This window comes from Caloenas nicobarica, chromosome 3 (assembly GCF_036013445.1).
Source record: "Caloenas nicobarica isolate bCalNic1 chromosome 3, bCalNic1.hap1, whole genome shotgun sequence".
Classification (NCBI taxonomy): Eukaryota; Metazoa; Chordata; class Aves; order Columbiformes; family Columbidae; genus Caloenas; species Caloenas nicobarica.
In genome coordinates this window covers 26,543,136-26,571,132 of record NC_088247.1, presented here as the reverse complement: position 1 = coordinate 26,571,132, position 27,997 = coordinate 26,543,136, and the positions used below count along the sequence as shown (strand labels likewise).

At 35.8% G+C, this 27,997-nt stretch overlaps 1 protein-coding gene across 1 annotated transcript in view; it reads left to right on the top strand.

The window, feature by feature from the left end:
- The window catches only part of COL21A1 (collagen type XXI alpha 1 chain), a 109,412-nt gene that overhangs the window by 67,856 nt on the left and 13,559 nt on the right, over positions 1–27,997 (top strand). The window contains exons 18-22 of the mRNA XM_065630957.1: positions 19,100–19,144; positions 19,501–19,554; positions 24,554–24,607; positions 25,873–25,926; positions 26,435–26,506. Of these exons, the coding sequence (XP_065487029.1) occupies positions 19,100–19,144; positions 19,501–19,554; positions 24,554–24,607; positions 25,873–25,926; positions 26,435–26,506 (279 nt within the window). The remainder of the gene's footprint in view (positions 1–19,099; positions 19,145–19,500; positions 19,555–24,553; positions 24,608–25,872; positions 25,927–26,434; positions 26,507–27,997) is intronic.

The following is a 27,997-nucleotide window of genomic DNA, read 5'->3' as shown; positions in this document are numbered from 1 at the left end:
ATTTGTAAAATCAGGAGGTACAGCTTTATACATTCTGAAATTTTTGTGGTATTGAATGTAACACCAAGAGGCAGTATGTGTTGCATGGTACTGAAATCTGGTAGAGAGTCTGGACAACTAGGAGATGGAAATAATGCCCCCAGCTGAAAAATTCTTGAGGTCTTTCATTTAGATTTTTTATATATTCACCAAAAACTGTGAAAAACTCTGTGAGTAGACTGCAAAACACTGGGCAATCATTCCCAAGAGGCTTTCTTCCCACTTGGCTGGATTAAGTGAAGAACTCACATAATTCCTTACTTGGCTTTCTTTTTTCCTCTTTTTCTGTCCCAAATAACTGTGAGATGCATTAACCTTTTACAATCTATGGTATCTTCAGATGTAAGAAAGACTGAAAGTGAATTTTAATTAGAAACCATAAAATGGAAGTGACAAGGTTTTGGTATATTTGTTAGTACACTATTACAAATGTGTTGAGATAGTATACAAGACTTCTGTTATTTTCCGTGGCCTTGTTTTGTCTCTTTTTGTTTTTAGGAATAATGCTAGTCATCATGATTTTAAAAAAATTAATTTAAAAATTAGGAAGGAGAAAGCATTTCTGACCTAGGGAAAACTAATTATTTAATACTTTAATAGCTCTCTTTCCGATCTGATAGCTTTGGTTGAGTCTGACCTATATCTACTAAAGAAATGTATTTTGGTTAAAATTAATGTAAATGCTTCACAATATAACATTTTAAACAGCAATGTAAACTCATCACTTAAGTCCTATACTTTTGCTTTAAAAAGAAATCAAGTGGCAAATTTAAGACATTAAAATCACTATGAAGCCTTTTAAGATCACCATAGAATAATATAGAGGAAGACTTCCAATATGTAAACAACTTCAAAAGACTTACACAATCCTAACAGAGCAAGCCAGATTGCACTGTATGCTTGATTTATAGTCAGTGGAGGTTCTTCTGAAGAGCAGAGCATCTACAGGCTGACCAGGAAATTGCTTTAAGGTAACCAGTAGGAAATGAAAAACACCAAGTCATACCTGCTCGTCTGCCTCTGTTGCTGGCGTAGCACCAGAGTGCACATGCAAACACGGTGCTCCCATCTAGTCAGAGCCTGGAGAAGGAGCAAAGGGCATTTCTGTGCAGCAGCTTTGTGGTAAAAGTGTTTGCTTGGGCTGTGCAAAATGAGAGCTATCCTCAGCCATAGGATATGTGAGCTCTGCTTTCAAGCTACATTTATACAAGCTACATTTATACAATCCTAAAATTACATTCAGCACTTTGAAGGCAACTGTGAGGCTGATGTGGCCCCAGGTGAAAATGAGTTTGACACCCCTGAAGTAGAGGGTAGTTGGGCTTCATCTGATGGAAAGGGAGCTGGATCGTGTGGGCTGTGAGGGATGTCTTGTGCAATTTATTGCTTCTGTCATTTCTGTTGTTCCTCCAACATGTATCTGATGTATAACACGTAAGCGTCTCTGCTCCTTCTTCTTTGTAATTCAGTGTGGCCTCCTCTGGTGGATACCGTAGTAGTTAGGGCACTGATGTGGGAGAGAGGGACAAAACTCTGCTGTGCCCTCCCTGTGATAGCCAGATAGGCTGCCTAAGCTCAAGATGGGCCTTGGATGATACTGTTGAAACTGTTTCTCTTCATACCCTTAACGAGCCAGCTGCAACTGTGGCCTTGGGACAGCTCAGCATGTTGCATGGATACCCCACCCACACATACATGCAAACAAGCTTTATTTCTTCCATTCAGCCACCTTAGTGTTAGACATGGTGTAATTTGTTACGTTGGTCTTTTTAAAAATAGCCATCTTATGAACCATCTTACTTTAGCAAATAAAAAGAGCATGGTTGAGAAATGAATGCATCTTGAGACATCTAAAAGGCAACTGTCAAGGATGGAGAGCCCAGCTGAACTGAACTCCCATTGCCTCCAGCCTCTGAGGCGTGGTTACTTTCTGGGCAACATACTTTCTGGTGTGTTATTAGTCTTATTAATCCCCAAATTTATGAAGAGGAAAAAGTAGGTTGTAAAGCTAAGTAAATAATTCCAAGTGATGTGGTTGTTTTCCCTCAAAAGTACTATTTGGGACTGAAGTAAGGCAGGCCATCCCAGTCCTACCCACTCTATGTTAGAAAAACATTTGACAGTATGGACAGAATAATTTAGATAACATGTAGCAAAGCTAGTAATCAAGCTCATTTTACTGATGACAAGAATAGGCCATGTTCCAAGTGCAGTAATGCTGTCACTTTGACAGTTTAACAGATGGCCACGTGTCTTACTGATGACAGGCTGTTTTGAGAAATATGTTATTTCGAAGGGCCAACTGTCTGAAAGATAGAATAAATCAGTATTTATTTGACCTTAGTTTCAGTCTGGCCGTCATTTTTAACATAGGTAGAGTTTTGTCAGGGTTTGGTTTCAGTGGAAGCCGTGTTAGACTTCCTGTGTTTACAGTCATGCAGATGGGAACTCTGAAGTGAGTGCTTGTGGGTGAAGCTGGCAGGACACTCACAGCACTCCTCTAGGCCTAACATGTGCTACCCTGCCACAAGTAATGTCTGAACATTTGCGACTGCTCATGTTTACTCTCCAGAAATCATATTTTTCAGCTGCAACCACTTAAAATGCTAGAATTTGCCCTTAATATTTAGGTCACATCACAAGACCTCAGATGTGGCCTTGTTTGTGCCAGCGATAGCAGCATAACGTGGCTTTCAGCCTCTGACCTGACTCCCACTGTTGTTCCTCTGCTCCTGGTTTAGCTGTTGATCTCTTACAACTGCATCAGGAAGGCCAGATCTAGATCAATGCATGGTAGCAGAATTCTTCTTGAAACATGTTCAAGATACACTAAGGATATAGAAATCTCCAACAGAAGTTGCTATGTTTTTCTTCATAAACCAGAAATCTTTAACATACAACACAGAAGCTGATATAGCCACGTACCCTGTATATTTGGAAAGCAAACCTAAAGTTAATGTACTTCTCGTGCATCTGTAGCCATACTGAGATTAATAGAAACAGGAACCAAGGAAGGAAAATTCCTGACTTAGCTATATGGTAGTATGCAGAACAAAATATTTTTGGTGTTTTTTTTTTTCTTCTGTGTGCCATGTAATATTCCCCCCTCTCCCTTATTACACAGTTTTGCAGATCTCTTCCCTACAAGCAAATGGTTTTAGTGGAACCCTTAGAATGCAACAGCTTAAGGCAAGATGCCTCATGAAGTAGTCTTGTGTTCAGTGTTGCCTCTCTTGGCTGTCTTTGCATAGGGCACTACGAAAATAGCAGACAGAAAACACACAACTACTAGCAACTGTTTTGTCTGTATACTGACAAAATTCCTTAGAGATCCTGTTCTTGGAACAAATGCCTGGCAGCCAATCATAATAATAATATAGGAAATCATGATGTTTACTTATCAAAATGTAAATTAGCTAATTCTAATGAACTTTCTTCTTCAGTACAGCCTTACACATATTATATCCCCGACTGTCATTTCATAAACTGACATATATAACGATTTTGAGAATGGAGTTAATTCTGAAAAATGATATTTTGCATGTGTTTACCTGCTGCAACAAATTTTTCTTTCACTTTACTTGCATCCTTTTATGCCTCTAGCCATGAGTACATTTTCATGAGAATCACTGAGGAGAGAAATATTAACACCACAAGCACTATATTTGAGTGACAAACGTGACACAAATAAATGATGTGTCAAGAGGAACGTCTTCTATAAGATTATTTAATGCAGTTAGATGAGATGTGCAAATTTTTAGGTGTTCAAGTCTACAACAGAATCAGAAGGTAATTTTAACATGATTTCTGTACATTTATCTTGGTTAAGTTAGGTGGACCACATGAGAGGGAAAGCAGCCAGTTACCTGTGGAATAGAATGGGACTGTGAGTAATAGAAAGCTTGGTAATTGTTTCAAGCTATTAATCGAAGGAAAATTAAAATTCACAGTCAAAACCTTTGCAATAGACAGTGGAGTGTAGCAGCTATGCTAGTCTGTTTAGAAGGAAAGCTACTATTCAAATCAATAAAATACCTCAAGTTTTGTGCTTTTAGTGGTTGTATTTATCAACTGTATTTGCAGAGTTATTTCTGATAACAACCATATTTGAGAATGCAGCATCATGTCTGTCTTCCTGTTTCACAAATAGAAAGAGCAGTGCAGTGTGGTAGTGTTGATTGAAACAGATGGTGACCGCTGGCTAAGAAGTGGAAGTGAAATACTTAACACCACACATATGCACAAATGTGTTTTTCAGTGATCACAGTGATATGCTTTGCTCGATGCACATTTTGTTGATGTTATGTTGCTTTGTACCAGTTTTAGTTAATAAGATGCTGTTTACTCAACATTTATATCTGCATTTATATACTGAGTTATGAAATACTTCAGTTAGAAACAAACCTAGTATCTCTATACTATATCTATGCAGTAGGCCTTGTGAAAAATATCTTTATTTCTGAAAATGTTACCTAGTTTATTTTTAATGCATCTGGTCTGATTTTTGTTATATTTCTATTTCTAATCTCTCAGTAAATTGAGGCATAAAAATCCTGTTGTATATCCAGTGCTCAAAAGTTCATCTGTCTGTCGATTTAAGACATATGAAAATGTTTCATAGAGTACTAAATACACAAGTTTTATATTGCCTTAAAGTAGGCACTTCTATAAAATAGTGCTCTCTGTATAAGTAATATATTTAGAATAAATTAGTTCCTGTTGGTCTTTAAGAGAAAAGTGATCAAGAGGCTCAGCAAACTGGTTGCTGTGAGTCTATCAAAATTCTTAGCTTCAAATCTAATATTCATGCTTTTCCACTAATCCTCGGTAGTAGCAGCTGAACTCTGAACACTGATGGCCTGCTTTCACAGGTGTCAGCATTATAGTCATAGGGGAAGTAAGGACTAGGATTTGTTCTAAATTTGGTGTTTTGTGCATCACAAAATAATACCTTATTTCTGCGTAGAAAATTCTGACTTTGACCTGGGGTGTTTTTTTCTGCATAAACAGCTGATGCAGTAAGACTTTGGTAGGCATATGCCATCCATCATTATTTCTTTACAAGTACGTTTGGTTAGTTGAAGTAGTTTTTTAGAGATTGTTTCTCTTTATTTCTTCCAATTTCTGAATTGTTGGAAATTGCAGTGTCTTGCTGATGACTTTCTGATTCCTGGAGCTACTATAACAGATGTTGTTAGTCTTGTTCCCACTTGAGGAAGGGGGACATGACAGCTTTGACAGCACAATACTTTCAGGGATAGTTCTTATAGTTCTACATAGTGCTTGCTGTAAGCTCAACCACATTTTTTAAACTGAAAGCAGGTTTTCCTATTACTTATAACTTTTAGATCCACTTTAGGTGTACATATTTTTAACAGACTTTATTTGCAACCTAGGCTATCTTCTTCATTCTTACTGACACGTTATTTTAACTAAATGCATTCTATAGTACATTTTCAGCAGACTTAATTGTTATTAAGAAGATAAATATGAGACTGGCGCTGTAAAGAAACAGGTAATTAAAGACTTCTGGAACTTCAGGCAGACTATTCTGAACTACTCTATTATTCCCAGTTGACAAAAATGATGTAAGAGGTGACAGCATAGTTGCTGATCCAAAGCCTATTGAAATCAATGGAAAGATTCCCATTTAATTCAGTCTGGACTGGGGCCACAGTAAATGCTGTAATAAACTTGGACCAACAGACCTAATGCAACTTGGAAAATAATGCCTGATTTTCTAAGTTGTAAAATTAACAGTTCTCTCTCATCTAATTCTCAATTTCTGTCTGTTCTTCATGATTTCTAATTTTTAAATTTCTGTCTTCATATACTATGCAATTACATTAATTGTATTAATTTTCTATAATTATATAGCATCTTCTTGTTTTTCTTTTGTCTGGAGAGACTTTGAAAAATACTATTTTTTGATTTTTCAGTTAGTACCATTTCAAATTTGATAATTTTGGAAAATCAAGTGGAGAAAAGGTTGCATAACTTGCTGCCATTTCTTTAAGGCTATTTTATAGATGCAATGTTAACAAAGGCATTTTCTTAAAAGATGTGAGGAAATACAAAAGGAACTGTGGTTGTAAGCCTATTATGGACATGAATGGTGTGTGCTATAGTTATAAATAGTACTGAGAGTAGTCTGGTTTATGCTTGTATGCTGTAGTGACCTTTTTATGGTGATGCTGGCAATTTTTAAAGTAATTCATGTGCTGATATGTTACATACGCTCATTCCTCCTCCACTGCAGCTGGTTTGTAAGCATAGTGATAGAAGTACCTCTGACCAATAGGTTGTACCAACTGAAAATCTCCGTGCTGACTTTCTGAGCTGTATTACAATAAACGGGTGCTTGTCATTTGTTAAAGTGTCTCTTAATAATTTGTTAATCTTGTATAATTTAAAAAAAGTCTGTTAAAACAGTGTGATTCTGAAAGAATTGTCCTGTAGCAAACATTGTAAGGTGCAGCTTTGTTAAAGAGTGCAGTAACTATCTTCTAAGCAAGAAATCAGTGGTAGCATTTATTTATTTGTATTCCACAGGTAACTTGAATGAACTAGGCCTGCTTATACACAAACCCATAAACTCAATTTAAGATTGTAATTTCTTCTATGCATTAAAATAGTTTTGAGTATTTACTGGAAATGTTCACGTAGAGACTTTAAACTTGATATTATAAGTTATCTGTACTAGAAAATGAGCTTTATTTCCCAGATGAAGTGCTTTGGCATAAGCTGATACTGTCTGTAGAGTAAGAGCTGTGAAACACATAGAATCATAGAATCCTTTTGGTTGGAAGAGACCCTTAAGATCATTGGGCCCAACCATAACCTAAATCTAGCGCTAAACCATGTCCCTAAGAGCCTCATCTATACATCTTTTAGACAGCTCCAGGGATGGTGACTCCACCACCTCCCTGGGAAGCCTGTTCCAGTGCTTTACAACCCTTTCCATGAGGAAATTTTTTCCTAATATCCAATCTGAACCTTCCCTGGCACAACTTCAGGCCATTTCCTCTTGTCTTAAACCACATTGTTCCACCTGTGGCTTTTCCCACAGAGGGAATGATCATATTAACTTCATACTCCAGCTTCAGCCTCCAGCTGTCATGTTCTCAGCTTGGCTAAGACGGAGTCTAAAGAGCTGGTACGAAACTAAGAGTGAATCAACTTGGCAGTATGGTTGTATACAGTACACATCAGATATCCCCTCTTGTGGTAATATTACTGAAAATACATATAAATGTTTGCTCATTTAAATGCTTGTACATATAGGAGACTGGAGATCTTCACATCAGTTGCAGAGACTGCGGTATGCACATGCTTGCAAACATAACCTCTTTTCTGAGTAACAGAAATTAGATTTTCTTAGTATTAATATTGCAGTGGGCCTTCCTGTAAAGATGGTTTATCAGCATTTGAATGTCATAGCTATACAATATGACTTTTATGTATTTTTAAGTGGGAAAAAGTCAGTTTCCCATAACTGGTTATCATTGGAAAGCATTTCTGATGGGTTATTTTGAGCAAATGATGCACAGACACATTTCAAGTATATTAGCTAATATACTACTGCTTGGACTGAAAAAAATATTCTAAAAAATTACTGACTTGAGCAAGTGGAGATTTTTGAGGAATTGAATGGACAGATCCACACAACTGTAAATTGATCCTATATTCTTTTTCATAAATTTCTTCACTCCTGAATGTCAGTTAAAAATCAGATTTGTTACTAAATTGTCTTAGATTAAAGAATTAGAACTATATAATCTCTCTGTGTGTATGTGTGTGTGTGAATCCAGTTTGGCTCTGTCTGGGTAGTTGATCTGAGTTAGAAAGTTCGGTTCTTGAATCATTCTTTACTTTCCTTGTAAGTTTATGAAATTATGTGTTTGCTTACGTGTTTAATATCGTTTGATCTGATCTAATACTTTCCAGGCATAGTGGGTTAATTTACCCTGCTGAGAAGAGAATGACCACTAAAGATCTTGAAAGTTACATACATCTAAGTCTCATACATCCAAGACAGGGTTTTCTGAAGTAGGAAATACTTGAAGAGAATGTTTGGACTGGTATCTTGTGTATTGGGCTGATGTCTGCCATTTTCATGCCAGAAAAGTTGGTGTTTATATGTCCAGTGAGCAATGTGCTGATTAATCTTGAAACAGCAACATCTCTCTATTATTCTTGCCTTATAGTTTTCTTCTTAACTCACACAGTTTTCAAGGAACACTTCAAGACACTATCAAATCATTCCGTAATATAGATAACACATTAGAAATTACATCTTTAACAAAAGGATTTTCTATTTTCCTCAACAGAAACATTATGCCTAGGATCAGAAAAATAAATATATGCATAGTGAAATACTTAAGAATTTGAATGAACTTCTGACAGCCGAAGTATTGAACAGTGCCTGTTGGGTGGCAGTACCATCACGTGGGTTTGGCCTGATTTAGTCATATATGCATCACCTTTTAACCAAAATATGATATGACAAAGTATTTGATATCATTGAAGTAACATTTTTGCAGTTTCTTGAAAGAAAGAGTAAAAAATGAAAAAAGTTATTTTGTAAAGGAGAAAATATTTTGGAACTAGTGAACTAAACATCCCATTTGTTGATTGTGGCAGAGGAGTTACAAGTAAGTGATATGCAAGATATTTTTTCGATTTGTGTTTAAATATTTTGCAACAATGACAGGTTTCTTATTTGAGTATTTGTCTGTGCTAAGTTTCTGCTCTCACACGTATTACAGAGGTAGGAAATAAAATTCCTCAGTTGCTAGTATCTATACTAATAGAATTTAAAAAAATTTTAGTAACAATAAATGGTCATTTAGACAGTAGATTTTATGCAAAAATACAAGGGATATAACATAATAATTTAGTTTACCAGATTATGAATAAGAACGTCATTTTTACATTGCGTTCATCTGTAATTCACAGCAGCTGTGTTCAAGGTTATTGCTCAGCAGCTCTGTTCAACCACATAGGAAGTGTCATGTATGTCGGACTATGTTAGACTGTGAAATGCATGAATATTTAATTAATATGTGCCAGTCCTAAGTGGGAAGTCACTAAGCACTGTGCTTACTGGGGTTTTTCATTTTGTCAGGTGTCAGAAGCAAGCTATGGAAAATCAAGATAGATCTGGATTTTTTGGCATTGTTTTAGCATATGCTGCAAAATAGAAATGTTTTAAGTCTTTAAATATTTGCCAGGCAACAAAGTTTTAGCTCTAAGGTTATCATTTATGGTGAATAAAAGCAGAGTGTGTGGGTTTTGTTGTGGGTTTTTTTTTTTTTTCCCCCCACATTTATGATGTATAAATGCAAAATATAGACCAAGTTTTTTAAACTGTACATTGGTAATTCACAGGCCATACCATTAGGAGCTAATCCTCCTTACTGCAATTTTTGTTTGTGTGTGCAATTTCATATTTCATTTTTAGGCACACACATTATTGATTGTCACTGGTTTGTACCATTGCATTTTGACATATTGGTAATATAAAGTTTGATTTGAGTATTAGTAGTATTGCTTAAGGACAAATTCCTAGTTGAATTTGAATATTGCTCCATAGAGCACAGGTACGTAGTGTTTTGGGTTTCTAGGGAAAGCGCCCTCTTCTTGGTATGAGTTGTGTCTGTTAATGTTCATACTAGAGAATAATCAAAAGAAGGAATGTCTGGATGCTTTTATCATCCCCTAAGTATTTCTAGCTTCCTTTCCTAATGAACTATGAACACTAGGAATTAACATTCTGATTTACAGCTTAGATAAATATCTGCTGGAGTTTCCAGTGACTCTGGAGACCAAACAGAAACTTCCCTCAGCTGATTGCTATACTTAGAAACCAAACGTAGGCAGCAGGCTATGAATGAAGAAGACACTCAGAATGTAGCAGCCATAAATATTTATTATTTCAGTTGATTTAATTTACACATTGCTGTTCTGTTCTGTGCTTCTCAACATGTTTATGGTGAGTTACTGAACCACAAGTAGAAAGAGGATTACCGAAAGGATGTTTGACTTTCCATCTTCTGATCCAACTTCAACAGGGTTGTAGCAGGGTAGCCAGTTTTCTTGCTGGTCATCATTCTTCAACATATGGGATGAGCCAGAGGTAAGATTTGCTGTACCTATGTCCTCAGAAGTTCTGAGTTACAGCCTCCTTGAGAACTGTGGTCAGGGTGGTGATACGAAGCAGCTGAGCTGTAACTCCTTCCGGGCTCTAAGTGCTGCATCTGGGCATCTAATCTACAGTCTATACTCTGATAATTGTCCAGAATGATTTTTATTTCATCTCATATAGTCAAGGAGACATATTTAGTCCATCTCTGTGTTACGGTTCTTCTCTGATAAGAAACTAATATCTGCATAGGATTATTAATCCCATCATTAAATACTTGTCTGAAATAGAAGGAGTCATTTTCTGCTGAAGTTGCCTATTTCTTTTAACTGGCTGAGACAGTTTAGATTTTTAGATTAGTTGAATTGAACCCTTCAGAAAACGTGGAAGGAAAAAACCAAGCAAACAACTTAAAGCAGGGCTGCTTTGTTATTTTTGTGTTCAAGTGGTAACTAGGCTGTCAAGCTAACTAGTTTCTTGTTATGTTTTTTCCATGTGTCCTTCATGATCAATAGCATTGCATTTTTCTTGTGCAAAATGCTCAGTTTGGGTCATGCCAGGTATTCAAGGCATTGTCACATACTTTGTAGTGTAGAAATACGAAATGATATACTATTAGTAAAGTTAAATAAGGCTGATCTGCAGTATTTGTCAGCCTTAAAAATCCTTTCATCAGAGAAACCACGTTAGTTTTGCTTATACTCAATATTCTTGCTTTAAAGAAGGTGATAAAGATAGTTTTGTCACTGAGAACAGTTGGTTTCACCTCTCTTCAGGAAGCAATGGTGACAGTCTGTGTCCACAAAGAGCTTGAAGCCTGAAGTTGAGAAGTTGATACTCAAATCTCAGGCACTCAAGTAGATACAGTGCTAGCGAATTTGGAGAAATTTGGTGCAGTTGGTGTATTCATTTTTCTTATCTTTACATATTGAAATTACAGTGAAGAGAAGCTATGGAAATTCTTGTCTGGATACAGGTTGGCTTCCCATACATAACGAAACAAAAAAACTAAATCTTTATTCAAAGTGAATTTGAATCCATTTGGAAGGTTAATTTAATGTTTCTGCTAAGATTAAAATACCATGATGGTTTAAGACCTCTCCTGTGCAAACTGAAAAAAAACCCACCATTATTAGAATACTTGATTTTTCATTTGTACCACATGTTGTTTTATTGGAAGGCTTCATTATTATGTATGTTATAACCAGTGTTTGTTTCTTTTCAGATAGGTAATTTAAAAATATTGTATACTTGTGCTTAGTCATTGTTCTAAAAACATTAAATATTGCAAATCAAATAGTACTCTGGGCTAATGAAGCACAAGGAACGCAGTGCTTATGGGATCCTCTTCTTAGGTCAAGCTTCAAAACAATTTACTTTAGGATTTTGACACATTTTAATCATTGGACCAATATGAAAAAACTTACTATAGGACCAGCAAAACCAAGGTTATTGGATCCACTGAGACCAAGAATGAAGAAATGTACTACAGAAATACTAACCCATTCAAGAACTTTTGCTTGACTAATTAGTTTTAGTAATTAAATTTAGTCTTAGTGATTAATGCATGAATCAAGGTGTGATTTTTCCCTCTTTGTGCTCTGGAAGGGTTTGATCCCATTCTCTGCACCAACTTTTACTAGCTATTTCTTAAACACAAATAAAAGCTGCCAAGCAGACTCAGAGTAAAGGAATTATCGCTGAACTTTTTCTCTGACAATGGATAGGGTTATGTAGAAAAATGATTTTTATTTTTCTCCTGTTATTTACTGCCAGATTCTGTCTGTCAGAGCTTTTGGGACTTCCTTAGCCAAAAATACATACTGGCCCATCCTACTTAATAGCCAGCAATGGACCAATTTTCTAGTAATTTTACAGTCCCCTTTGGAACACAGTTTTACTGTTTTCATTTGCTACATCCTGTGACAATTTTCACAGTATGCACCATATGGAAAAAAATGCATGATTTGTTGTTAAACCTGCTGATTGCAAATGTAACTGAGTGGCTCCTTACTACGGGCAGGGAAATGGCTGAAAATTGCATTTTTCTGCACCAGTGTGACCTGTGTGACCAGAGCTGCAATTCTTGTAGTGTTGGACAGCTGGGTGCGTGGGGTGCAAGGAGCAGAGCAGCAGGCAGTGCTCTGCGAGGACGCTCTGCCGTCCGATGTGTGCAAGGTGCTCAAGCTGTGTGACCCCACGTGAGCTTTTCTCCATAATTTAGGCAGTGGAGAAATTTTAAAACATTTTGAAGGCAAGTAACTGCTTGAATATCAGCATGTTTGTATGCAAGTGTGAAACATGGGTCAGTTTGTCAGCTGTTAGAAGTCAGTCTAAACGTTTTCAGCAGAGTGGATGTTGGTTTGCAGAGTCCGTGGGGCTGGTGCCTGGCACGGCAGGCAGGGGGAGGACATCGCCCTGTCACCTGCGCAGCGGGGTCTCGGGTTTTGTCTGGCCACCTTTGGATCCTCAAAGATTTACTGAGTCTGTTACTCATATTATTTTGAAGGGTGTTTGCAAGAAACAGTGACACTAGTTTCAGCCTGTGACAGGATATACACAGATTCCATTTACTGTTAGTATTTCCAGCTTTCAAATTATAGTTTTCCAAGCTCTGTGTTGTTGGCAATGCAACAGGGGTCACTGTGTTCCACATTTAATGTATGTGTGTTTCATTTTTAATAACAGATTTGCCAAAAAAAGGAGTTTGCAAACTCTGATCTAATAACTGCAAAGATCTTGGTAATGCTTTTTCCTTTCCTGCATTTAATTTAAAGCTGCCTTGCTAGTCCGATGGATGCTCATAGCTGTGGGAATGCTTGTGTTTAGCCCATTTTTCTTTTCCATCAATTCCAAGTACTCAATATTAGCAGATACAACCTCTTTGAATTTCTTTAACATATATTTTGCTACTTTGCCCACTAGAAAGTTTTATCCGTTATCCAAATTGGGTTTGTGTCTTTCATTCTATTATGATTATCAGGGATTTGCAGTAATCTTTTAAAAAGTATCTGGACTGTTGTACTTTTGTCCAAATTATGGCTTGACTTTACTTTTTTTACATACCTCCAGTAAATCTCTCATGTGTCATCAAGTATACTTTTTCAAGTAAGGATCAGTAATACATAAATAGTCATATTTTCCAGGTGTTTAAAGAGATCATGAGAATATCTGGGTAGACAGATATCTTTCGTGAATCTTGTTCTATTGCTATAATTTACATAATGTACTTTGGTGTCTTCCCTGAATCAGAATTGCAGATTTTTCAGAGTGGAGGGAGCCATTTGATTGAAACATAATGCAGAGAACTCATATACACTAGATAAAAACCATATTTTTATCAGGACTCATGACTTCTATCTGTTTTAAATCTGATTCTTCAGCTGACCCTGATTAACAGTTACCCTGCTGAAGAAAGAGTGGCATCAAAATAAGCACCATTCTGGCAAACTTCTTAAAAAGTCTATGGACTTTTTAAGACACAAACTCTGATTACAGTTTCGCAGTGCCCTGCTGGGAGTCTTTGTGAGGCTTGTTTCACTGCCTGAATTATGAATGATCCTTAGGGATACAGTTTGAATTTTTGTTGTGTAAATCGGCAACAGCCTAATATGTGACTATCTTTTAACAAATGTCTCTAAATGTTATTCGATGGATCCATTTAAAAAAAAAATAATTTAAACAAGGTAGAGTCACAGGAAAATAACCTCACTGAACATCCTTATAAAAAAATAAAATATGAAAGCAGATACTATCTTAAGCCATAAAATTAACCATAATATTTACCAATATTCACCAACAGTAGTAGAGAAGCTGGTAGATTTTTTTCCCTCAGATAATGACCTCTGAAATAAAGGGTCTGTGCTTACCTTACATTTTACTACTTCTTTCATTTTTTCAGAAGGTCTCACTGTTTAAAGAGGAAGTATTTTTTTTAATTGTAACTTTTGAAATCATGAACATTTTTAGTCGAGAAAAATTACATTATTTCAGGTATTTTTGTCTTGATGCTGAAAGAAGAATGGATAGTTTGAAAAAATGTTCCACAATGATTTGTTCTAGAGAGTATTTGTCAATTGTTTGGCACATTGCAAAATAAGTCCAGATGTGCTGTATTCAGTGAGGAGCCCATTTATAGCAGCATGTTGAAAGAATACAGTTTTGTATGCCTACCCTAAGAAAATATGATAGTAGTAAGATAATAATACTACTAATAAAACTAATAATACTAATGCTTTCCCCATCTTCTTGGCAAGTTGACTGCAAACCAGTTTACAGAGAAGCTTTTGGGAATATTCTATAGTTTTGCATCTTCCAGAGATAGAATTTTATGATAATGGATGTGTTATCTATAGTCTAGAAACTCCTGCTTTCCATACTGGGGCTGTCAGCCAGTTGAGGGAGGTACAGATAATCCATAGTATTAGCTAGAAAAAATGGGAAAAGTATTTTGAGAAATGTAGCTTGTAGCTTAAGTAAAAATGCTTACACCTAGTTGATCTGTATATAAGGCCTCAGACAGTTTATTTAATGGATTTTTTGTGAGTCTGCATGGAAAAAAGTCCTGCTGCTTAATAACATCCAAACCAAAACTTCATGATTAATGAAAGCTACACGAAAGATTTTCCAGGGATTGTGAAACCATGTTCCTTTTACAGTCAAATCCATTATACCTGCCAGGTATTATCAAAGAATGGAAGATTTAGTTAAATTGCTAACACTGGAGTAAAATAGAATATTTATATAGGATTGTATAAGGGTCATCATTGAAGCCCGTCTTCACAACAGAAACAAATTCATGCTTTCTGGTGTTCTGAAGTCCCAGCTGTGGGGGCTGCAGCTGAGGAAGACAGTGCCGAGGGATTTAGTTACATACCCAGCTGAGCTTCATTCTGTGCTGAAGCTGTGAGACCCATGGCGAAGCATTGCTATCTCTTGCAAGTGAAGCGTACCCCTAGCTCCTTTTACCTTTCAATATCCTCGTTTACATTTTCATGTCTTGTGATTCCTAGCAAATGTGAAGGGTTTGTCAGAAGCTTTTGTCATCTGAGCCTGTAGAGACCTATCATACCAGCCATATACAAACAAGCAAAGAAAAAAAAATAATCTGATTTTTGCTCCAGAGAACAAGACATCAAGATTTGGGATTTGGTCCCCTAGGCACTGGCCCAAGGGCCATTTGAGATGTATGAGGGCAACTGCAACATCTGGCATGTACGACACAGTTCTTAGACTGACATCTTTCTCAAAGGATGAATCAGCTAACCCACAGCACCTTTGGTGACACCAGAGACGATTTCAGTTACCTACACTGCATTCTAGTGTCACTCGATGTCCTGGGAGCACCCTGCAAAGCTTGCATAGGTCTGTGACAAGAGCTTAGAAAGCTGACAGGCTTCTAGGTACACGTAGTAACACAGAGTGGAAGATAAATGATTAAACAGGCAAAGGAGACTGAATAAAGGGTAAGGACAGCATTGTCTCAATAAATAAAAGATATTGGTTAGCTGCCAGATGGTACCTGATCACATTAGTTTTTAGGCACAAACTCAGCAGTGTGTGATTAAAAATGCAGCTGAGAATCTTAAGAACAGACAAGTTTTTAAACCTATTAATAAAGTTTGCTAGTTTGTCTTGCTAGCTTTAAATTTCATGTTACTATAGCACTTGCTGATTAAGGATAAAACAATGGATAATACTACAGACTTCTATGGAGTAAGTGAAGACTTCTCATTTAAGGGAAAATGTCACAGGAAGGAGGAAGGCATTTGAATGAAATGAAGGTAATTGAGAAGGTCAGATTGATGATACTGAAAGAACGAAGGCAGTGGTAAGGCTTTCAATAAACTTCGCTTTTATATATGAAAAAGCACTGAATAAACCTTACATGAAATTTGTTGTAAAAGAAGAGGGTGAACAAATTAACCTATTCAAAAATGTAAGATGGTCAAACTCATGTAAGCACGGAAATCACTACAGCACAGTAGATGCTTTGATTTTTAGCTATTTTTGGCTAGAAATGTAATGCTATGTTGTATTGGTGTTACAACTGCATGTATGATAGATACAGACCATATAAAATAAGTTATCTGGAAAGACAAAGAAAAGAAAATCTAGAATTACAGCCCCTTTTTCTTATTTCATATGAACAAAATGTTGCTTGGTAGCTTTGCAAAGGACATCCCCAAAGGCAGTTTTTTTCTGTAGTCCAGTTAATCATGAATTATTCCATAGCATTGATTCTGTTACTCCCAGTGGGTGGCAGTTTTCCTATTTGTAGTAGTTCCAAACATTGTGTTTCCCTTAATGGCAGAAAAATTGCATGATGAATCTGTTTCGTGTTAAGTTTTGATTAAACACAGACGTTTGTGATAATTTTAGTTACAATATGCTCTTCACAAAAATTACATTTTTATCTTACAAATGGAGTAAAACTAGTTACTCCACCTCATGCTTTAAAGTAATAATACATTTTTTGATAATTAGAGTAAGGTTTCTTTGATAGTTCAATTAGTGTTATGTCACCCTGTTAAACATAACTTCCTATTAAAAGTGCCTTATTACTCATGGTAGACAAAAAATGCTCAGATTCTGCATGTGAAATCTCTGTTTAGGAACAAGACACATTTTCAAAGCTTGGTTTGCCTTTTGACCTAGAAGTTAGGGAAGAAACTCATGCTATCTAAACTACTTTCTAACCTTTTCTTCTGGGACAGTGCAGATAACTGTAAGTGGCATAACCAGGGATTACCCATGTAAAAGGAAGTAATAGATTGCGAATAGATAATGGGAAGGAAAACAAATTTAGTTTTTTAGGCATGCTGGAGCTGATCCTACAGAAATTAGTCTTTGTAATTGCTGAACCATGGAAGCTATACAGAAAAACAACTCTCATGGGAAAAACTCATTCTTTATGACCAAATTAGCCACTTCATTTTCCTTTTTCTGTGCCAACTGGCATGTGGAGAAAAACTGTGAAAATCTCCATCCCGTGTACTCTGGGAATCACTCACGTTAGCATAGGTGATAGACTCAGTCTTAGCTGAGTAAATGTCAATGAGCCATAAGAGAATTTTAAGGGTCTGGACCAACTCCCAGTGAAATAAGAACCTGAGTTCCATGTGCTTCAGTAGTGCAGAGTCAATTAGAAGTAAAAAAGGTGGGGGAGGAAAGGAAATAATGACTTAGTTTTACAGTCGTTGTTCTTTGAGTTTTATCTTTCTTTGCCACTGATGTAAAGTTAAATGTCTCATATCAGTGATTTCTTTTAGCCAAGAAAGTTCAACACAGCTCAGCAGGACCTTGTGTTTCTTCTTTTAGGCTTGCTTATATAGTGGTGAATCATTCACGTGTTGGATAAGTGTGTGGAACTGTCTTCTCTCAGCCCTACAAATAGCATAGAAATGTAACCGTGGAAAGCTTTGGTATATCTTTTCAGTATGAGAAGGTTGCTGCTGCCTATTAGGAGGTTTTTTCAGCATGTATGAAATTCTGTTTTATATTACAGGTACAGATATTTGTCCTTTAGTTTTGTATTTTAGAGCTACAGAAATTAACTGTTAAGTAATTATACTGAGAACTCATGGACAGGTCTGGAAGTTCCTAAATTGGATAATAAATATGTCCTGTTTTCCATTATTTTCTTTGTGCAAAAGATCCAACGTGGTTTCGGACTAAAGTTTAGCAAGAAGACTTATGTTACACAATGTGAATAGAAGGCTTAGGATGAGGCATTGTTTTCCAGTTGTTTTTATTATATTCGTCAATCTCTTCTTTTAATGATAGGTACATTGGAATTTTGATGATCTCTAACATGCTCAGGATGTCATAGTTTGCTCATGTGCCTTTGACCAATGAACTGTTTCTGCTTGGTGGGATCATTATTAACTAGAAGCTGGGTTTAAACTACAAAACAATAGAGCTATCTTTTCCAAGCCTGAGTTGCACAGCTGTAATCCATATGGAAACTATCAGGTTATTCCTGGTTGTTAAATTCATGTGGTTTTTTTTTTTTTCCCACAGACTGCATTTATTTTGATGGTGTCTAAAACAGTCCTCTTGTTTTCACTCCAGCATATTAATTTCAATATTAGATTAAAATGTACTCTGTAAACCAAATTCTTGTTGCAGATTAATGGTGGTACAAGAACACTCTGTCCAATAAATTTGAGTAGTTTTAGTAAAAAAAAAAGGTTTTTTTTTAAAAATTAACTTAATGTAGACTACAATTTTAGGCATATATGAAGTTTTGTTTTAAAACTGAATTATATTCAGTTAAATATTCACTATAAGAAAACTGTGGAGATCTATAGTAGAGCTAGATGAGCAATGATGCTAAGGAAATGACAGATTTCTTCAAGTATTTAGGGAGGTGGAAGCTAGCGAATATGAAATTATGGCTGTCTCTTCTGTTACAATCACTGTATTTTAGATGGCAAAACAAGATTCATCATACTCATGGTCCTGTTGAGCAGGACTTGTGCTGGGGGAAGATGTGCTCTGTTTTATGTGGGAAATCTTACGGACAATCAGAAGTGGTTTCTTTCCTCGTGTCAGCTGGGATTTTCACTACAACACTGAGCCCTTGCTGGGCAATGGGAGCACATGAGCCTGCCCAGCGGTGGACACGGGCTCCTGACACGAAAGCGCTGGGGAGCAACTGAACATTCACATTCCATCGTATCCCCAGATGAAGTAGTTTTCATGTTTCCAGCTGAAGGTCTTTGCTCTTATGTGGTTTTAAAAAAAATATTATTTTTGTTTGTTTGTTTGTTTTTAATCTTCCATTTCCTGCCCATATTTTGAACCCCAATCATATGCCAAATGTTAAATTTATGAGGACATGGGAGGGTTATGTATTATTTTCTGGAGAAATTATTCCATATATGTAAAAGGTTTTATTTTTTTTCCCCTCAGGGAATTCCTGGAATCCCTGGAAATCAAGGAGCAAAAGGACAGAAGGTATTATTAATAATTTAACACGGTTAAAGCCTGTGCATATATATACCCATTTCAAAGTAAGGGTTCAGTCTGTGCTGAGAGGAGAGTTTTCGTAGTGGGGATTTAGGACATCAAACCTTGCTGCAAATGGAGGGAGACCTGCTCTGAATTCTTTGTGGCATGTTTGAAAATCTCTCATTAGGTTTTATTTCTACTAGTCCAGAAGGAATGAATAATTTAAAAGTAAAAAAGTTAATGTCATAATTCTTTAAGAAATAATCCTAAGTAAATCTGCATAATTTAAAAAATTATTTAACAAATTTGTTAACTATACATGCATTAATCACAGAACTCTTCTCTTTATGTAAAAAATATAGGGTGAAATTGGACCACCGGGTCAACCAGGAGCAAAAGGGTCAACAGGGGATACTGTAAGTTTGCAAAATGATGTTATTGTGAACAAATAATTCTTATGCTGTTGTTCGCTAATTGTCATAAACAAGAAATGGAAAATATAGTAGCAACCTAGCATTTTCAGGGTAGCATATATGACCAGACTAAGTCTAATCTCTGAATTCCCCTCAAAATATTATATAACCACTTTTAAAATTGATTTACTGACTGCACATTTGATAAACAAATCCAGCAAACACTTTAGTTGGAATTTACTTTCTGAATTAACTTTGAAAGTACTCACATCAATTTATTATGAAAGTTAAGACCAAATTAAATATTGTCATAGTATACAATGGATTTCTGAAGATGAACTTCAGGATGCTTTTGTGATAGTGCACTTTTGACAAAGACTGGGAGAATAGCTGTGATCACTGAATTCCCAAAATGCTTAAAGTGAGATTTTTATTTTAGAATGTAGGAAATGTAAAATAATTCGTTGTTTTTGGACAGGCCTTCTTACCACATCATTGTTACTGTCTAAATAGGGTGATTTCTGTGTTTTTTATAATCCTTTAGAAATCACAGTAGTAAAATAATGGTTCTGAAAATTGTTGCAAGTATATATAGACTTTAACAAAAAGAAATTTTAAAAATAAAAGGGACAGCTGCTTAAAACTGGTTCGAGATCTTTCATTAATTAGTAGGAACCTTATCACTTGTTGAACATATGCTGCCTTAAAAAATAATTTCGCATGGCTAAGCAATACTCAACGATCAGAGAATCCTAAAGTAAAGATGAAAGAGTCCTCTGTGGAATCAACGATCTCATAATCATTCTGATACATGCACAAACACAGCAAACAGCTTATTTATGATGCTGTTTTATTAAAAAGTTCAACAATGTTTACATGGTTCCACTATTAATCATCCTCACTGTTAACGTGTCTTTTTGTAGTTCTCGTTTTGTGCTTGAGATATTTACCCTTCTTTGCTGTTAAATTTTATCTTATTTGCTGACTAAAATGCTTCTGACTTTCCTGAGCGATACATGGTTTAGCATCATGTGCAGCCCTGGTTGAAAAGAAAGATTGAAACTAATTTTAGGTTTTACAAATTCTGGGCTACTCTGTCACCCAATACATTCAGAATTTCCTGCACAATATACAGCGACTCTGCACCCACCCAGCAGCTCCTCCCTCCAGACTTTACCACAGACATGACCACTAAAACACAGCTGTCTAAAGCCCTTTTGTATAGAGTAAATACACTAGTTAATTTTCTTTTCATGATCTTAAAGGACTTTTTCAGCCACCTAAAGGTCTTCTCTGGAAATAATAAATTTCCTGATCACCATAATTTAGACCACATTTGAAAGAAACATTGCCTGAACTGGAACTTCGAATGTCCATACTCCTAGTTAACACGTGCACACTTGTTGCCTCACCTGTGCCTCTAATCATTTTTATTGCCTATCGTGGGAAATTTTTTCTCTGTTTCTTTTTGAGCAAAGCTGAACAAAATGCCGGAGGGAAGCCTGTATCGGCAGCTGTAATAAAACCTCGTGGGATTCCAAAGTGTACATATTTATTCAAGCAACTCACCTACCATGTTTCCTTAAAATTTTATTTAGATAAATAACATCTGGTTCTTGGTACACTTGAAAATAATTTATTGTTTCCTGTCAACTCATTTAATGTATCTTTTGTCACCTGATAAAATAAGTAGAAAATTGGTGCATGGAATATTTGAATGCATTATACAGCATTAGGGAATTTCAACCAGAAAAGATAGTGGGATTTTCCTTGTATTAGTCACACTGAATATGTTTGTTCCAGAAAAAACAGATGGAAAGCTTGTGGATGGTCTATTAATACCTTGGGAAAATTCTTCAGTAACAAGTTCTTCAGTAATAAGTATCCCTATTACATTGCCAACATCAGAAATTTATTAATATATCTGCCACATAAATAGTGTCAGCTCTGGAAAATGGAGGAGTAACACTACATTTTATGTCCTTGAATTGTTCTTTATTTTTATTCAGGACATGCTCTTCTCTTTTAATTTTACATGCCATAGTTTTTGGATAGTGTTCTCAAGCTTTTGCTATATTGCATCTGAAAATTTTCTTCTTACAGCGTACTGATTTAGTGTAGTTGTCTTCCTGTAATTTTTTAAATGAAATATGTTAAATATAGCCTAGTAATTAAAGTGCCAGAAAAGAAGCCAGGACAACTGGGTTTTATTTCTCCCTTTCCTGCAGATGTATGCCTGACCTTTAGTTATACTAAACGTATTTTCTGATGTGCCTTCTCTAGTATATGTTTGCAGATCACCGTGGATATATACACATATCTGATAAAAACAAACCAAAACAAACTCTTCTCTACACATGGTATTTCGAGCTTCTGTGAGATAAAAATGACTGAGGGACATTTGTGATGAACATTTAACCACTTCTGTAATCCATGGACGGGTGTTGGGCATAAACTAGATGTGATGGGGTATGGAGTTGGTAGGAGTTAAACTCTCTGCTTGTTAACATGACTTGAAACACAAGGCTACACTGAGGTGGCAATGTGCAAGGAGCCAGAAATCCCCTGCTCACATTTCTCATCCCTTCCCAAACTTGTGCTTGCTTTTCTCTACTGATTAACATGCTAGTAGTGAGCACAGAACAGGAATCTGAGGAGAAGAGAAATAATGATTTCACAGTGTTTTTTGGAAAAGGAAGGTAGCCTTCAAGGAATGCAAAAAAGATCACATAATGAAGAAAGCTGTATCTCAGAAGTGAGGGCGTCAGTAGATAATATTAAATTTTATTTTAAAAAGCCAAATTGAATTAAGCCTTGCAGTGAAATGAAAATTAAAAAAACGTGGTTTGCTATGTAAATAGAAAGAGAAAAAGTGAAGAAGCAGGCCTGATGTGCAAGTGAATTAAGACAGTGTTAATATAATCAAGGTTAAGTTCCAAAACCAAATTGATATTTTCTTACCCTTGCAGTAACAAAGCTGACACTGAATATAGGCCATAAACAAATGGTTAATGGGAATACACCACCTCTTAGGTTGTGAGTGGAAGCAGACCTCAGAAACTTCACTCCAGCTGGAGAGGAATTGGTAATTTCTATTCCAAAATCATGAAAGAAATGGCATAGGGCAAACCTCTATTTACCAAATAATAGGTTACACTAGATTAGCTGCATCATCTTTGATAGAATGACTGATTTTCTGTGTTAGAACAAGCAGATCTAATCTTCAAAGTTCAGGACAGTGTTGAAAGTTATTTGATGTATGATGTTCTTAGTTATTTTTGAAGTTTAGTAGAAGTTTTAATAGAAGTTTAATAGAAGAATTTTCATGTGCAATTGATTGAATGGGAAAAGTCTGAGACAGAGGAAAACTGGCAGCAAAATTACTCAGGTTTTAGTGGTGTGATACCATTTATTTGTATTCACAGACCAGTGTCTGTAGCCCAAACAGCAAGTTGCTATGTTTATTGATGGAAAGTTTTGGTGACCAGTACTTTCTCACAGCACAATAGGAAAGAAACCTCAGTTAATCTATGCTGCCTCAGTTAACAGTAAAACACAGGTGAAATACCAGAAAATTGATGAAATGCTGAAAACCCTGGCTACAAAGAATTACTTCTTATTCCAAATATTCTGAATTTTCTCTTGCATCTGCAAAAACAAAGCCATCCTTTTAACTTTAGCAAAGAAAGTTAGTATTTTTTTGGCTAAACTGAGTTACAATCCATGTAACAAATTGCTCTAGACATACATTTATTTTTGATCACGTGTAACTTTTGAAGGAAATCTGAGATAATGTCGTTGAACTTGGTAGTCCCCAACATTAGTAATAAATGGGAGGTGGTTGTTTTTATCTCTATGAAAGCAAAGATAAAATAATGATAACAGAAGTTTTAGAAAATACTATCAATTAGAATAATTGATAAAACTTCATCTCTCACAAGTTAGATTTCAGGGTTTATTTAATTGTTTGACTTTCTGTATTATTATGCTTTTATGCTGTGTCTTAAGTATGTTCTTGTAGCAGATTATATTTCAGAATATGTATGCAAGTCCAAATGAAACAATAATATTGTTTTTATTGATGCATGCAGTTCTACAGTCAAATAGAAGTGAGATGAAATTGTGAGAAAGACACAAATTAACACCAGATGTGGAAAATACTCTAAATGGGAATTCCTTCTTGGAAAGTGTGATTTAAAAAAAAAACATTTCTTTTCTAATATATACTTGAGAGTAGCTTTAAACAGAAATTAAGAAAGCCAGCAATTTGATGGCTTGACACCCTTTAGCTCTTAGTTTATGTATGGAACAAAGACAACTAAATATGCCTTTACCGACACCTTTCCATGAGAGGAATCCAAGGGACGGCTTTGGCACAGCTCTGGTTTTGTACATGTGCTGAAGTGTCACAATCTGACATGGCAGAAGTTCTTGGCTTCTTGAATAAACAGTTCAGTCCTGAAGATGCAAAGGTGGGGCCCCAAAGGTAACTGCTCCCAGTAAATCTCCACAAAGTTTGCAAAAGGACTCAAGGCATGTAAACCTTAGAGGGACACGTAGTCAGAAAGAAGAAAGAGAATTACAGAATACCACATAGACATTTGCTGGTTTGGGGAACCCTAAATGGAAAATGAGAAACTCTTGTGTCACTTTCAATTATAGCTAAGGACGTACTAAAGATATGTCAAAGATTAGATCACACTGATGGGGTTTTGAGTTGCAGAATTTTTTCTCCCAGGAGTATTTCATGACAGCATTGCACTTTTTTCCTGATTTTCTTTTTCTCCATTGCACAGTAGCCCTTCCTTAGGCCATAGAAGGTCTAAATAATCCACTGTGCTGTATCAGAGCTAAAGCCTGTAGAGTAATATGATGAAAGATATTATATTTCTGTCTATTTAACTATAGAAATATAATACTGATAATACTAATACACTGCACTGAAGCAATTATTCCTTTAGCTTATTACAGAAATGTCTCTGCCTTTTTTGAAAATAAATAGGGTTTGATGGGACCAGAAGGCTCATTTGGTCTACCTGGAGCTCCTGGGCCTAAGGTGAGTATTTGTGTTAATTCACTTTTGACTTTGATAAATGGCTGCTTTATAGATGACAAAATGCCAGGGTTTTGCAGCTATTTTTTTAGTATATTGAATATTGGTAAATAACTGGATGATTTTCCTATATTACCTTATATGATAGCTCAGTCTCAAGAGAGCTTAATATAGCTCGGTAAATGGTGCCTGTCATCCCACGAGGTTTGGAACAATTGCAGAAATGGTGATGAGACTTTGTTTCAGCTGCACAGTCCTGGAAAATGTTCTGCAATGCTGGGAGCCAGACAGTTCTCAGTATCCATCAGAACTTTCTGCCCACGTTACGTTTATTTATATTTTAATTGTGTTAAATAACATTACGTGCTGCTTTTTCCACCCGAGGAGCCAAATTTATTTCAGATGTAACTTTATTGATTGCACTGCAACTACAGCAAGAATCAATTTGACCCATGCTCTCAGAAACAAAAATAGATACTATAAATCCAGATCTGTTAGTGTAACCTTTTAATTTAGTCCGAGGTGAATTTTGGCTAGTAAGCACTGGATTGTGTGTCCTAGCGAATATTTCAGAATATAGAATACAGTGCCTGAACTTTGTATTTACATTTAGATTCATTTCCACCCATACATTATTTTGTATCCAAAAGTACATATGTATTTATTTAAAATCGTGTACCGAAAGTAACATTTTTTAAAGTGGTCAGTATTTGCTATGGTCAAGAAGATTGAATACCTCTGAAAATTTATTAGCTTAATTTTTATTTGTGAAAAATGTTTTTGTTTTGTATGTTTGTCTCTCATTCAGAATATAAGCTGATTCCTACAGAATCATTCTTAAAAAGCTCATTCTTACAGAAGAGTATCATGAAGTTATCAATAATTCTTAGATTTTAGTGAAAATCCTGATGCTGAATATATGCCTAATTCCATAGGCTAAAATAAGACCCAAAACATACATAAATATTTTGACTCAGACAAGTCCAGAGGATTCTCAGAGTTTTATTAAAAAAGAGGGTGGAAATGTCATTCCACACAGACATGGTATGACTGGGCAAGGGAAGTCAGGCAGGTAGGACAGGACAGGTGAGCAGAGGCTGACAGATCCCAGTTTGTCACCAGTATCTCACCTTTCCTGAGAGAAACTTCAGGTTTCCTGTACCTCTTTTTAAGACCCAATTTCCCAGCAGTGTCTGTTTATGTTTTCTAGTCATACCACATGTGACAAAACACTGGTGTATCAGCCATACTCTTATGTTGTTCTGTAGGGTGATAAAGGTGAACCTGGAATACAGGGGAAACCAGGATCATCAGGAGCCAAGGTAAGTACGAATCTGGAAGCATTCTAGTTAAAGAAGGGATCAATCTACTTTTCCGTGATTTACTGATTTTCCATGATTAGCTATAGGCAGTTTATTTCAAAATAAAACAGCAGTTAACAGAAAATTGCATCAGAATCCATTTGATGGCTTATTCTTATTAATTTTATAGTAGATTTTAGGCAATGTAAGTCAGCTGTTCATGAAGTTCAAACGTGCAAACATTGCCATTGCTTCAGGTAGTTTTATTTGTGTGATTTTGAAAAATCAACATCAAATATATTAAAAGGCAATTAAAAAGTTAGATACTGGAAAACTGAGGTTAAGAATTAGGAGTCCCTTTTATGGCTGCTCTATATTCAACATCTCTTCACAAATTCTCAGATATTTCAATCATCCTCAGTTGTAAAATTTCAAAATATCATAGCCAAAGCATGTGACCTTGAGAAAGCATGCAGTCCATGTTTTTACACACAGCACATCACTGACACAGAGCTATTTTATTACTCAGGGAGATCTAGGAGTACCGGGTGCCCCAGGTGAACCAGGCTACCCAGGCATTCCTGGTACCCAGGGTATAAAGGTAAGTATTTTTTCCAGTTTTACCTTAATTGCATCTTGTATGGGAAATGCCTCTCTTATAAGTGATCACTATTAAAGGAAATCCCTTTTCTCTAATACATCGTGATTACTAGAGAACAGTTGGTATCTTTTGGAAGGCCCATTCTTTAGAAACAACAATCGTTTTTTCATAGGGAGGAGAGAATGGCCAAAATGGAGAAACTGTTAAAAAAAAATGCTATGTCATAGATATTAATGAAATTTCCATTATGAATTATAGTACATACATAATGTTATATCCATGATTCTATATTTATTTAATCTTAGGTCGTATAGCAAGTGCTACATCTATAAAGTCTGTTGTACAATGTCTTCTATGGAGCTCCCATAAGAACTGGAGCAATTAACCCTATCAGCTGGGAGAGATTCAGCTCAGTTAGTCTTAGCCATTCAGTGTTACCTGACCTAACCAAGCTGTCTGGGTTCTCTTCATATTTAGCTGAGAGATTCTGAGCTCCTTGGGGAGTCATTAATTCACACCTCTCTGCCATTCTTTGACTGTCGCTGAAGCCTAGATAGCTAAGTTAATGTTGAATTTTTAGATGGCAAAAGTTAGGTTAGATGGATCCTACTTGTACTGTACAGGTTGAAAATGATTTCTTCTTTTTGAGCAAGAACCTATGTTTGTTCCTGTTATATAGTGAGTTCTCATAAAGATCCTGCCTTCAAGGATCTCACCATCTCTTGGTGCAGCCTTACATCTGTCAAACATTGCTATAGACGTGGTTATATTGAAATTCTTCATTGCTGAAGAACTGTTTTGTGAAAACATGGTAAAATTCCATATTGATGCTTGACCTAATTATTAATTAAATTAAAAATTACATTTTTTGTCTAAATTTTAGTTAAGGTTTCCTTATTCTGGACACGTACCTCCTGAAAATCGAATGTTTTATTGCTTTGCAAGATAATGAGTCATGGTATTACATCCAATATTTTATTGTATTTTTATGGGAAAACATGATAAGGACACTGTTTTTGTTTACAGTGAGTTTCTTAATTGGCATATACAAGTATAAAGCTCATTTTAGTGTTACAGTGTTTCTTTGGATCTTTATTACAGAATGCCTTGTTTCTTTAGGATATAGTTTGCTATAGCTAACAAGCTTTACGTGCAGCTGTTCAGAGTAGATATTTATTCAAGTAACAAGTTGTCTAGGCTAAAAATGTTGCTATATTTACTATCATCCCAAATATAGTATTTAAATGCAGATTTTAAATTTTAAAATGTAATGTTACTTTTAAATTAATTAAATGAGCAAATTAAATTAGTAGGTTAATTCAAATTTTAAATTATATTTTAACTGATTTAATAATAACTTCCATTTTGAATGTGTAGAAAAATTTATATAGAAATAAATTGTCTTTAGGTAATATATCTGACACTTGTTTTGGAAATCTAGCAATGTTTCCTGGGAAATATTGGAGTCTCAACCAGAGCGAAGATTCCTTG